At 42.2% G+C, this 14,362-nt stretch overlaps 1 protein-coding gene across 1 annotated transcript; it reads left to right on the top strand.

The window, feature by feature from the left end:
* Positions 1-1,027: 1,027 nt before the first annotated feature.
* fam133b (family with sequence similarity 133 member B) lies at positions 1,028-12,357 on the top strand. Its single transcript, XM_079570592.1, has 9 exons — positions 1,028-1,150; positions 5,721-5,818; positions 5,893-5,971; positions 6,043-6,147; positions 6,237-6,269; positions 8,216-8,284; positions 8,375-8,449; positions 9,307-9,354; positions 11,836-12,357. The coding sequence occupies exons 1-9, from the start codon at positions 1,127-1,129 to the stop codon at positions 11,929-11,931; spliced, it is 627 nt and encodes a 208-aa protein (XP_079426718.1). The 5' UTR covers positions 1,028-1,126; the 3' UTR covers positions 11,932-12,357.
* Positions 12,358-14,362: the final 2,005 nt, after the last annotated feature.

Raw genomic sequence — 14,362 nt, 5'->3', positions numbered from 1 at the left:
AGAAGATGAAGAAGGAGAAGGAGAAGAAGAAGAAGAAGAAGAAGAAAAAGCGTAAAAAGACGAAAAATAAAAATGACAATAAAATAAAAAGAAGAAGAAAAAGAAGAAAAGAAGAAAATGAAAAGGAAAAAGAAGGAGAAGGAGAAGAAGAAGAAGAAAAAGGAGAAGAAGAAAAGAAGAAGAAGAAAAAGAAGTAGAAGAAGAGGAAGAAAAAGAAGTAGAAGTAGAAGAAGAAGAAGAAGAAGAAGAAAAGAAGAAGAAAATGAAAAAGAAGAAAAAGCGGAAAAAGAAGAAAAGTAAAAATGACAATAAAATAAAATAAAAAGAAGAAGAAAAAAAGAAGAAAAGGAAAAGGAAAAAGAAGAAGAAAATGAAAAGGAAAAAGAAGAAGAAGAAAAAGAAATAGAAGTAGAAAAAGAAGTAGAAGTAGAAGAAGAAGAACAAGAAGAAGGAGAAGAAGAAAAAGGAGAAGAAGAAAAAGAAGAAGAAAAGAAGAAGAAAAGGCAAAAGAATAAAAAGAAGAAGAAGAAGAAGAAGAAGAAGAAGAAGAAGAAAAGAAGAAAATGAAAAAGAAGAAAAAGCGGAAAAAGACGAAAAATAAAAATGACAATAAAATAAAAAGAAGAAAAAGAAGAAAAGAAGAAAATGAAAAGGAAAAAGAAGAAGGAGAAGAAGGAGAAGAAGAAGAAGAAGAAGGAGAAGAAGAAGAAAAGAAGAAGAAGAAGAAGAAAAAGAAGTAGAAGAAGAAGAAGAAGAAGAAGGAGAAGAAGAAGAAGAAGAAGAAGAAGGAGAAGAAGAAAAGAAGAAGAAGAAGAAAAAGAAGTAGAAGAAGAAGAGGAAGAAAAAGAAGTAGAAGTAGAAGAAGAAGAAGAAGAAGAAGAAGAAGAAGAAGAAGAAGAAGAAAAGAAAAAGAAGAAAAAGAAAAAGAAGAGGAAGAAGAAAAAGAAAAAGAAAAGAAGAAAATGTTATTGTCACTCCGTTAATGACCGGAGGGGGGCGGCACAGAGCCAGGCGGATCACAGGGAGGGGGCTGCAGCTGGAGAAGCCTCGGTTAGCCGCTAACAGGCTAACTTTGAAGACAACACGACACCCTGTCCCGCGTCACCTGGCGAGGATCACACTGACGATGGGGAAGCGAGACAATCGAGTGGTGAGTGACCTCAGCCTGTTCTGACCACAGCAAGGACTGCGCTAGGGGTTTGGTTAGCATTAGCATTAGCATTAGCATAGCTAGCCTCCCCACAGCTGAGCACTACGGCTGTTCCAAAACAGCCTCATTGTGCTGTCAGATCGAGGGGCCTCAGAGGCGTTATTGTGATGATCCGTGTCTTGGCCCACATGGAGATGTTACGAGCTGAACAAGGCCAGTGTCCCGGGACGGGCGGAGTGTTTACATGTGAGGCTCTCCTCAGACAGCAGGATGATGGACCAGTCTGGATTGCGGATAATGCTCTCCAACACAGTCCTGATTACTGTTCGTGCATCCGCAAGTAGGACGCTTGTGACGCAGCTCTCATAGTTCTTAGCTTTCAATTGATGAATTGACAGTTCTGCCTGGTGGATCCTGAAAAAACGCATAAAAGAAACTTACCCAGCTCATAAAAACGGTAGAAGTGTCTTTTGTGGAATACACATGCATTATCATTTTGTTTTATGGTCCAAGATTTGACACCCAGCACTGGCTGACATGCACCAGCCTAGGCCTGTTCACATAGTCAGACCTGTGCTTGTGTCTCATCTGCAGCAGACAGGTACATTATGCAGAAAACTAAATATGTGTGCACTTTGTAGTGACCCAGCGGAATATGAGTGGTCAGTATTGGTCTTTTGCTTTTCACCACAGTGGTCTCTAGGACGCTCAAGGATCTACTGTTTGAGAGGTTTCTACTGACGGAGCCTCTCACCAGAAACCCTACAAAACAATTGATCCTGGAGCCAAGTGTTGCCAGGTCTGTGCAGCCAAAACCGAAACCGCCCCTACCTCCCTCCCTCCCTTATGGAAAAAGCAGCTTACAGAGCCTTGGATTTGCCTTCGAGACAGTGATTTTGATCAAAAATAAGATAGAAATAGACAATTTGACATTGATTACAGCAAGGCAAAACAGTGTTTTTCACCCGCGGAATGGCTTTGAAAACCGCCCAATTCCGCGGACCTGGCAACCCTGCTGGAGCCCTGCAGAGACCGTTCAATCAGTCACTACAAGGTCAAATACACTGCAACTTTTTTAGGCTTAAAAAGTGTACCTTTTGAAAAGCCGCTAAGAGCGCCCCCTACAGACATTACCTTGTGCTTTTTCCCAGTTCTGAGCAGCTGAAGGCAGAAATATGACAACTAAAGTCATCAAGACCCCCCCCCACTCATTTGTTCATCTCATTTGTTGATTCCATTTTATTTTTCCATTTAAAAACAAGGTCACTTATTCCTAACCATAGAGGAGATCGATCTTTAACATAGGTCTTTTGTATCCCTATATTAGGGGGTGCAATACTGGTATTGCCAAAATCACTTAAAGGAACAGGCCACTGTCTTTACATACTGAGATATGTTCTTACCTTAGCTTTGACGAGTTCTTTAGGACCTGTCTGATCTTCCCCCGTGCCTTGAGTCACGTAATAATACCAGGAGTAGTTCGAAATCCGCGCAGTAATCTTCACTTTACTGTGCGGATGCCAAATTACTCCTGGTATTATTACGCCTTACAATATAGTTCCCCCTTTTATCCGCTTAGAAAATCCACATTGTTTAATTTTGTGTAATTATACTTTGTAGTGGAACACTTCACGTAACCATATTTAAATAGGGAAAACGTGGAAGAGCTTGGTAGCTTCTATCTTGACCTGTTTTGGAGCTATAGAGGAGAGAGGGAGAGGCTAAATGCTAACGCCGTCTGCGCTGTGTTTACGTGACTGAAGATCAGACAGGTCCTAAAGAACTCGTCAAAGCTAAGGTAAGAACATATCTCAGTATGTCAAAACGGTGGCCTATTCCGTTAACCTCTGAGGGCATTTTCTCCAATTCGGCTTTACCCAAACCGAAAAGCTTCTTGACTGGAGAGTTGACACAAGACCTACAAAGCTGGTATAAACTTTTCTTTATCATGTTGTCGCCGCGCTTGTGTCATGATTTTTCATCACTTCTTCTCAGTCGTGTTATTGTTGCTTCTCCGGCACATATTTTGTCTGATTTTTCCCGTGTTTTTATCATGTCATATTCCTCGCTTTTGTTGCTTTGGTTTAGGGCCGAAGCAACTTATCGATGAATCGACAACTAATCGATTATTGATATAGTCGACAACTATTTTAGTCGTTTAATCGTTTTCTGGTTCACACAGACTCAAACAGAGCAAAAATGACATGAAAATGCAGTATTGTTGATGGAAACCTACTTTGTGTTTCATAGTAAGTGTATGTTGTGTTTTGTACATTGTCAATTTCATGAACATCTGTCTGTGTCTCATCCCATCAGAAGCAGAATTCACGCTAAGAGCCTCCAACAAGCATTTACTTTAAGTTTACTCCATCACATCCTCAAGCGGCGCCACTTTAGCGTTGTGTGATGGAAAAAAATGTGAAAAATCCAATAATCGATTAATCGTCAACATAGGGCTGCTCGATTATTGAAAAAATAATAATCACGATTATTTTTGTCATAATTGAAATCACGATTATTCAAACGATTATTTGTTGCCTTTAAAAAAAATCCATCAAAAAAGTGACAAAAATCCATCAAAAAAGTGACAAAAATCCATCAAAAAAGTGTCAAAAATTCATCAAAAAAATACAAAAATCCATCAAAAAAATGACAAAAATCCAGCAAAAAATTACAAAAATCCAGCAAAAAAGTGACAAAAATCAATCAAAAAAGTGACAAAAATCCAGCAAAAAAATGACAAAAATCCATCAAAAAAATACAAAAATCCATAAAAAAAAAGACAAAAATCCAGCAAAAAAATACAAAAATCCATTAAAAAAAGTAACAAAAATCCAGCAAAAAAAATGACAAAAATCCAGCAAAAAAAGTGACAGAAATCCAGCAGAAAAAAGATAAGTGACAAAAATCCCAAAATTAAAAATTTGGAAAAAAAAATGTAAAAAAAAAAAATTTGAAAAAAAAATAAAAAAATTGAAAAAATAAATATATAATCGATTTTTTGCGATTATGCTAATTTTGTAATCGTTTACTGTTGTAATCGAAATCGTAATCGAATTTCGATTAATTGCACAGCCCTACGTCAACATATTCGATCGATGAATCAATGACAAAATAATCGTTAGTTGCAGCTCTTTGGTTGCTTTCTTTGTCATGTTTTCATTGCTTTTTTCTTGGTGGTCACGTTTATGTCACTGCCTCGTCTGACAGATCCACACACCAGCCTGGATAGAACTCCTACGGCACATCCATTTTGCGTTAAACATCAACAGGAAAGACTGTGGCGGCTTCATCGTCTCCCATAAACTCAAAACAAGCTCCAGAATAGATCGGCCTTTCAAATGATACCGTCGTGTTTTATAAATATTCAAAAGTAACGACGCAGCTCAAACGGGACTGCTTCAAGTCAGCGTTGGCGGAGCTTTTGAGGGTTGTGCAATTTTGGAAAGATGAACTATTTGTGAGTCGGTTGCGTTAACATTTGAGGAAATAGTGAAATATCAAGGGCTTTCTTAGTGAACCAGAGCACCACAAGTGGCCTCGGCGTCAGGGAAGTCATGTGAGCGGACAGCCCACATGGAAATAACATATGACATGTGAAATACAGACTAAACAAACATGAAAGTTATTAAAGGCATCACGTTGCATTTTTATGCCAAAGCATTATACCAAGAACAGAAGGTCCGTCTAAAGATTGACAGTGTTTTATGACCAGGAGTTTATGTGCAGCCTTTGAAACACTAAGAAGTCACGTCCTCGTTCAGGACAGCCTGGAGGATTCTTTGTCCTGCTTTTGGCACAGTTAACCCGTCTCTACACCCCCACCTGGATCCAGCACATTTTCTCCAGTTTGACCTTACCCAAATCTAAAAGCTTCTTGAAAAAAAATAGCGACAAAAACGGGGATGAAAACGCAACAAAGGGTCGATGAAAACGTGACGAAACGGTGGCAAAAATGTGTGACGAAAACGCAAAAAAGAGCAACGCCAAAGTGAGACAAAGTAATGAAAATGTGGCAAAAATGTGATGAAAACCCAACAGAAAAGTGAAAAAAAAGTGACGACAACGTGAGGAAAAGGATCCATTTAGAAGAGTTTTGTAGGTCTTAGCTTTCAAATGAACTGGAGAAAAGCACTTGGTTAAGAGGTTAAAAAGTAAATGTCTTTTTCAGCAGAAGACTAAAACTAAATTAAAACATCCATCCATTTTCTTCCACTTTTCTGTTGCCGGGTCAGAAAGCCGAACAATAATGTGTGGAAGATCTGCAGATTTACAATATCGGGTTCATCTCCAATGTCAGGGAATGTGAGGAAAATGGGGGATAATCTGGGGAAATGGTGGAAATTGGGAGAAATTGTGGCCAAAATAAGCAACAAGTGTGTAAAAAAACAACAACAAAAAGAAACAGGGAAACAAATTGGGGCAAAAACGGGGTAAACAGTGGACAAAGAAATTGGGGGCGTAAAGGTACTAAGACCTTTAAGTGGTTGTGAAACTCCCGCACTGACCCGACTGAAGAGGCCTCACTCACATCCTCTGAACTGTCCTCCATGTCTCTGCTCTGCCACAGGCTTACATTAACCCCATCGCAGCGGCCCGGGCCAGGGGTCCCGCACAGAGCTCCGGGCCCAGCATACAGGACTACCTGAGCAGACCACGGCCCACATGGTGAGGTTCCCCACTCCCCCGCCCCAGTATCAGCCTCTGCCTTTGTGCCCACGGCTCATGTTCTGTCCTTTCAGGGAGGAACTAAAGGAGCAGCTGGACAAAAAGAAGAAAGGCTCCCGGGCCTTGGCAGATTTTGAAGACAAGATGAATGAGGTTTGAGTTCAACGCTGGGCTTGTTGTTACTGATTATGAATGTACATTTATATTTTTACTCGTGGTTCCAGCGATGGAAGAAAGAACTGGCAAAGAACAGGGAGAAGATACTTGGTGAGAAGGACAACGATAAGGATAAGAAAGGCTCGGATCAAAGGGACAAAGAGAAGCGAGAGGTAGGTCCATATGCAGACCCACGGCTCTGTGCTCCCTCCACTGAGACTTCAGCTGGCTCCTTGTTCATAATGTTCATCTCTGCTTTTAGAAGAAGAAGAAGGAGAAGCGGCGGAGCAGCAGGGTGAGAGCCAGTTCACAGCGCCCCATGCAACACGTCGGCTCTTATACTGCTTTGGTAGTTCATACAAACGAGTGGAGAGTTCAGTAAAGGACTGTCATGTCTATAAGCCGCTACTTTCTCCCCACGCTGTGAACCCTGCGGCCTATACAACGATGCGGCGCACAGAGAGAAAAATCCTGTATTTTCATTTGTTCATCTGCACTTGGTGACAACGTGGACACCTGCGGCTTATTCGCCTTATTCCGCCCCGCCCACTTTTGCTTCTTTTTGCTTTGTCTCGGCACTTCCGTTGTCCTGACACTTCCGGTCGAGAGCGAAGCCCGTTCATTTAAACGGAGAACGAGGGAAAATATTCTCCCCTCAAATCTGATGTTTAGTCGATTGATTTGTGTAAAATGTCCAATGTTCATTTGCACCGACATGTCAACACTGCAGCGTTTCTCAGCGCGGCCGGAAAACGCCTTTGTTTTCATGTAGTGAGTGATTTTATCTGGGCTTCTCCTGTCCCATGGTAACTGATAGTGGAAAAGGGGCGGGCACAATTCATGGCGGCGCCCACGGGAACATCCGGAATAAGGTGAATAGACAAGTGCAGCCGATGTACAGGTAAAACTCGGTTATTCAACTTAAACTGTGAAACTAATAGACTCATTACATGCAAAGTGACATAATGTAGCCTTTATTTGTGATCATTTTGATAATTATGGCTAAAAATATTTTGAAAATGGTAAGCCATAATCATCAGCATTATCACAGGCTTGACATATGTCACTTTGCATGTAATGAGTTTAGATCATATATTAGTTTCACATTTTAAAGGGGTTAGATGCAAGTTGGCCATTTTATACTCACTACTGCCACCTCAGGTCATACGTGTAACTGCAGGTTCTATATTAAAGGGGGGGTATTATGCAAAATGGACTTTTTCAAGCTTTACATCATGTTATTCTGTCATTCCCTCTTTAAAAACATGGCTGAAGTGTTGCCTTGGCACATTCACGTATTTTTGAGTAATCTGTAAAAACTCTGATGGCGGCCATTTTAGGGATAGGTTTGCCTGAGTCCTCCTAGGAACGCCCCCACCTCCTGGAGACGCCTCCGAGCTTTCGTCACCAGCCGAGTAACCAACCACTGCTCCTCAGCAGAACCCCCTCCCCACTGATGCCACAGACAGCGTGTCGAGGGGGCGTGTCGGAAAGGCTCAGAGGTTCTTAAAGAGACAGAGGCCTATTTCAAGACATTTACTACAGCCATTTTGAGAGAGACATTTTATACAAGGCAGTTATTCTAATTTACTGCATTTACAGACCAACAGAAGGTTTGTCATCATTGTAGTGTGCTATAGACTGGTGCTGTGTGACTGAAAAAAGCAGAATACCCCCTCTTTAAGCTCATGCATGACGGCAATTCAGACCCTTAGTAACACCTTTTCGAGTGACAGTGCAGGATTTTAGAGGCAGTTGAGGGGAATAGGTCGGGGCTCATTCTATTTTCCTCCCCCTACATGTTCCAGCCATGTCCTAATGTGTAGAATGAGCCCAGACCTGTTCACCACAACTGCCTCTGAAATCACTCAAAAAGTTGTTACTTCGGGTCTGAAGTGCCGTCATGCACAAGCTTAATATAGAAGCTGCAGTTACACGTATGACCTGAGGACATGTTTAGTGCATGCCCAACCCTTGCATGTAGATCACAAATCCCTACAGCCGCGCAGCCTTTAATTTCCTCTAAATAGTTTCATTTTGAATCAATAATAAGAACCCAACTAAACGGCCTCCTCTAGCGGCCAGTATAGAGATCTCTGGGTGGATCTCCGGTGCTGAGTGGTTTAGTGTACGACTGGTGTTGATATCCATCTGTAGTAGTCTCCTCAGCGTGGTGGAGGTGTCGGTCTGTTGACGTCATGCTCACATCTGACAAGTCCTGCTTTTGTTGTTGTGTTCAAGCGCTCCCCATCCTCCTCCTCGTCGCCTTCTGATTCCTTCAGCAGTTCATCGTCCGAGTCTGAAGAGCAGGTGTGTCTTTAGACGACATGAGTATATTTCCCCGAAGTTTTTTTTTTTTTTTTTTTTTAAAGAATTCAACATTTTATAATATTTTTAAAGGAGGAAAAACCTGTGAAAAGGAAGAGGAAAAGAAAAAGGCTTTCTTCAGAAGAGGACTCTGGTGCTGACAGTAAGGTAAGCTCTAGTCTAGGCTCGTGTGTGTCTTATGGACCTCTCCTGGACCAAGGAGGTCAGGCCAAAAGTTCAATACGACAAACATTTTCCTGAAGAATCCCGCTCGCTCCCAAAGAGAAGGTTATGATGTTGTAACAGACAACGAAACCAAAACCTCATTCCGTCTCTGATTGTGACCAAAGTGGATCGTCCTCGCCCTGTTGTTTATTGAGCGATGCAAGATAGAAGTAGAATCTAAATTACGGCCATTTATTTTTGGGGGCGGTCCCTCCTGTTTCACTTTAACACGGGCCAAAACTAAAAATCGGGTACCCCAGCTTTAATAATGGATTTATTCATGCTGGAGTTGGCCTCAGTATATTTTCACGGCAGGTGGACATAAAGTGCCCGTGTTGTTAAAGTGATAGTCTGTAGGATTGCAAAGTGAGCGTGAAATTTGAACGTAAACAGTAAAAATCCTACCCTCCTAACCTTTCCAGATTGGACCAGAAAGCGAGAACAAACTTTCAAAAGAGTAAATCAAGCTCCCTCCCCCTCCCCTCCTGATTGGACCTGACAGGCCGCCTCACAGGGGAGCTCATGTCATTGGTCAAAGTCACAGCCCGTGGATTCTGCTGAGTGTCTGAGATCAGCCAAGGGAGAGACTTCAGAAAAAACATTGTTTAGGCCAGATTTCAGACCCAGGCGCTCAATCACACGCAGTCCGTTACATTTGTAAAACATTTAAACTTACAGACTATCACTTTAAATACTGATGGTCAGAGCGCAGTTATCAAAGCACATTGACCTGAAGGAAATATCAGATGTTTGTGTGTCACCGTCACGCTGTGGTTCACGAGAGCACTCCGTTTTCACAGGCTGAATCCAAGAAGAAGAAAAGTAGTGACCAAAGTGACAAAATCTCGGTAAGTTCCTCATTCCTAATCACAGCCGCCTCTTCTGTATCGTCAGGACATATGGGGAAAGTGTTCAGCGCTGCTTAGTGACCAAGCTTTGAGCAGATGCAGCTAAAAATGTCTCATCCGGACAGACAAGACTGACTTTCTGTTGTGTGTTCAGTCGACTGGACCATTATCTTGATCAACTTGATGATTTCACACATTGAGGGAATGAAATCTCACTGAGATTAGGTGAAAAACGTTATTTCGACACTACTGTAGTTCTGTTAACATGGCGCAACATTTCACCGAGCAGCTGAGCAGGATGATTTTGCGGATTTGAAATTTGGCGGATGTGGGATGTGAAAGTACAGTTGAATATTGAGAAATGTTTGCACCACTGCGAAATGGCGGTGGCTTTAACTGTTTACTCCTTTAACCCTCAAGATATCCCCACTACTACTACTGTTTGAGAGGGAGTCACCAGAGGAACCGATATCTGGGTGGATTAGGCCTCTAGATAAAGGTCAAACCAGGACAAACCAGGCCAGAAAAGGACTAAGATCATCCTAAACTGGATTAGATTTTATTAAAGAAAAACAACTAAATTGTAAAGCATGTCTAAATAAAAATAAAACACCTAACCTGAATGAATTATTGAAGCTTAAATGAAACGAGCTGCAGAGGTGGGAGTAAGGCTCTAAATGCAAGTCTGGAGTCAAGTCCAAGTCGTGAAGGTCCAAGTCCCAAGCAAGTCCAAGTCAATCGGTCATGGTGTCAAGTCAAGTCTTTCTTTAGCCGGCAAGTCACCTCAAGTCAGCGTTAAGCCTAATTCTTCTTTCAAACTGTGTTTAATCCACAGTGATTAAACACAGTTTAATCACTGTGGATTAAACTGAAAGTGCACATTGTCGTTGTGTCCTTGGGCAAGACACTTCACCCACATTGCCCCCAGTGTCTGCGCACATTGGTGTATGAATGAGAGTATGAATGGGTGAGTGGATCCTTGCTGTAAAGCGCTTTGAGTGCCTAATGTAGGTGGAAAAGCGCTATATAAGTTGAGACCATTTACCATTTACCAAAATATTAAGTGCTTTCTCAAGATTTAGCGATGTTGAAAATTTAGGCTAAAATCAAACTTATTAAAATTGAATGGATTTGGATTTAAAGCAGTACTAAGTAACTCTTCCCCCGAGAGGCCATAAGCGCAACTGCAGGTGTAGTAGCAAGTTATGATTTTTTAACTTATTAATTGTCTTGGAGAGTAAATACGACGCTGACAGGAAAGGCGAAGGGAGAGAGGGATATTGTACATCCAATTATACAATGGAATTTTTTTTTTTCACTCAAACCTGGCTGTAAATACTGTTTAAAGTGAGGTTAGCCCGCAGTTAGCTTTGCCCGTTAGCATGTTAGCTTCTTCTTCGTGATTCCACTAGTGTGTATTGGTGGCTCCGGAGAGATGAAAGACCCTCCAATCATCCCATAAACACTTGCATTACCCCCACAGGGACTACGAAAAGGATTTATTAAGGTAAACACGTTACTTAGTGCTGCTTTGAAGTCTAATTAATATTCAAATCACTACAAAAAATTTAAATATATATATTTTAAATGCCCCAGTCCATGTACAAAATTACTGGGACAGCATTTTAAGGAAGGGGCCTACTTAAAAAAATAATAATACGGAGTCTTTTAAACATGACCTGCTTTTCCCTGCAGTCTGAAAGATAAATATTAAAAAAAAATTTTAGTTAGTTTCTGGCAGTTTTTCTGTCAGTGGTTCCCCTGTAGCGCCCCAGCCCCTGTATACTCGGATTCGCCCCTGCTCAAAGTAGATTCCGCACAGTCCGGCTGTCACTGGGCTCTGTGTGGATGCAGAAAATAACCTCCAAATGCTGTAAACAGTCGAGAAAACGCCTTAAAACACCGAAACCCCCCCAGATTTCTGTCATGATCCAGCTCTTACGCATCGTCGTTCTGGAGGCTCCTGTCTGCGCCGGAGCTTCAGCCCATTGTTTCAAACGTTTTCTGTCCTTAACACATTCTCACTGTAGAAAACTTTTATTGGATCCAAAGAAACGCGTCGTATTTCCTCCTGCCTTTTCACGCTGGTTAGACTCGCTCCGTCTGAAGCCGAAAAAGCATATTAAACGCTCGAGTCTCCCACCTCTGATGAGCAGTGATCAAAATGTAAATGACACATGAGCACCTGAAGAGGCCCATATACCACAGTTTGAGACCCAATGGGGGTGTTTTCTTACCGACGACCGATTGTTGACCGTAAGGGCTCCAGCAGTAACACTTAAGATTCCAGTTCCATGTGTAGGTACAGGGAACAGGAATTAGGAACTTCAGGGCTGTAATCTATGTCTGGTGTGAAGAAAGTTTCATGTAACGTTAGCATCTTATTAGCTTACTGTTGTAGCATTAGCCGTTTTGTTTACATACGAGTTCATTCAGCTGGACGCTCTTGAGGCCGTAAGTCATCATTCTTCCCTCTTTCAGAGTACGTCCAAGAAGAAGAAGAAGAAGAAGCACCGGAAACAGCGTGGGAAAAAGCGCGCCAAGGCCACGTCTCAGTCGGACTCTGAGCTGGAGTAGAGACGCCGGGCCGCTGGACACACTGCTGCTACCGGTCAGGCTGGTTTTACGGGACATGTTTTGAATTCCAAAGCAGCCATCCCACCCACAACAAAAAGACACATGAAACACTTTTAGATCTAGGGCTAGATTGTCGTGCCTGTCTCCTGCATGACACCCCGTCGTCCTGCCTCGTGTGGAAGCTGCTCAGCAAGAAACAAAGGACTTGAACAATTACGTTTTCTTTTAGCTTCAGTTCTCGTGTCACGGGACAGAGTTGTGTTTGTGCTTGAGTGAATTCAAGGGGTATTATGCAAACTAGACTTTTTAGAGCTTTCTACCATGATACAATGTTGATCTCTTATCAAACCATAGCTGGACTTGTGTTTCGAGTCAATCATTAATCTTTGAAAACTGTTCCAAGTGCCATGGCGCCTGCTTTGTTTTTTCCCCTATTCGTTGTTCCTTCATTTACACCAAGCTCCTCGAACCACAGCTTTACCCCTCCTTTACAGAGCAGCAAGAGGCAAAAACATCCACATGAGCTCTGCTGCTACAAAGCAACAGTCTGTTGTTCCAACGGTAAAATCCAACCGGCCGCCTGAGGCAGCAGAGTTTACCGTCTCTTCGTCAGGGCGAAGTGATTGGAAATAGGTTAAGTCTCCTGCAGAACTGCAGTAAAGGCCAGGCTGAGGAATAAACCAGGGCTTGGGGATGGCACTGCTCACAAAATACACATGGTATGACTAATGAATATTTTCTAAACAGAGGCGCTCCTCATTTGTTCATTTGCAAAATACTCATGTACCGTGGGCTTATTGTTTTTTTTTTACATGTAAGGCCTATTTAGAGCTGCACTGTTTGTAAAAGGCGAGAGGGTGTTTTATTATGAGAGACAAATATCATGTTTCCTGACTCCACACCAGTTCGATGACATGAGGTGTGGACAGTTGGGCTTGTTAAGACACTAAAGGTGACGACACAGCCCAGTGCCTTTTCCACTGCTGAGGCCAGGTACATACAGGCGTGTGGGACACGTGTGCCATGTGGAAAGGTGTCGTAAGGGCCAGATCTTCTGCCTGGCATAAGGACAGCATTGCTCCAAACACGACAGTCCTCCGGCCTGTGCACAGCTGTTGCACTATGTGACTGCGCCTCTAGAGGGAGTCGCTTATACAAACAAGAGGTCGACTGAGACGTGGTTTATTACAAACAGCACAGAGTTCTGCTCTCCTACAGTATGGCGGCCTCACATCTCTTCCTCATTTACATCACGCTGCCTCCATGTTCTTCCTGTAGCATTCTAGGCTTTTCTAAGCTCTATCAGGTCAAACTAAACACTTTGTTTATCCCACCATTGCCGAAACATGATCCAAACAAAAGCACGTGTTCACCAACTCTCCCTCCCTTTCCCGGCCTCGGAAAGAGTCCGGTTGGAGGAAAAGGGTTGTTCTATCTAACATCACCACTGGCCACGGGAGTCTGTCCAGCCCACTCAGTGCCACAGGTCTGGAGCTGCAGGATCTCACATCGCGCCCTCCTCGGTGGAAAAGGTTACGCCGTAGTCTGCGTGTTGAAACACAAGGTGGGCCCTAAGCCTTTTCTCTCGCTGAGAATGTGTTTAAGCCGCTTTAGCCACGACGCAGTCAACAAGAGGCCATCATTGATGTGCTCTCATCTGTGTTTTTCTGCCAAATATCATTTGTTTACAAAATTAGACAATGATGACTAAAACTAGGACTGTGTCTAGTAATTTTCTATGACTTAAAAAAAGAACAGCTAAATCAAAATGAGAAGTGACTAAGACATGTGGCAGTTTGAATACTGATGTGACTTTCATTTTGTGAATCTCTGGTTAAATGTATTATTCCACTATTGGACGCACGCTTTGCAGTAAAAGTTGTGTGAATTGGGCTGTCCCAGACCACTGAGGCTCAGATGACCTCAGCACACGAGCAAATGTCCACTTATCGTTCAATAAATGACAGATAAACTTTACATGTTTGGGCTCAATATTTATCGTCTGAACATTTATTTGCATTTCTTCCCCATTTTTCTATTGTAATGCTTTATTTTTCATCCTGAGTAGGTTATGTTTCATTGTATTTCATGTTTATAGTTTAGAGTATAGTAGTATAGTTATAGTTTACTTTAGAGTTTGTTTCTGTAGAATTAAAAGGTTCTTCATTATCGTTTATCGCAATATTTTTGTGGCTTAATATATCGAACTTAGAATTCTGTTATTGTGACAGGCCTACTGGACACAGGGGTAGATGCACATGTACTACTACTACTACTACGTCTACCATAGGGACCTCCTCTTTGTGAAGGATGACCTTGGACAGACTTCTCCTTAATGCTCAGTTAAACTTTTTGACATGGGTTTATTTATTTGTTGGGCTGCATTCTCTCGGTGACCACCATGTGCTGGAGGAACAGTTTGAAACAACTG

Source organism: Gobius niger (genome assembly GCF_951799975.1).
Source record: "Gobius niger genome assembly, chromosome: 14".
Classification (NCBI taxonomy): domain Eukaryota; kingdom Metazoa; phylum Chordata; class Actinopteri; order Gobiiformes; family Gobiidae; genus Gobius; species Gobius niger.
The sequence above is the reverse complement of the archived record's forward strand: the minus strand, read 5'-3'. Positions and strand labels throughout refer to the sequence as shown.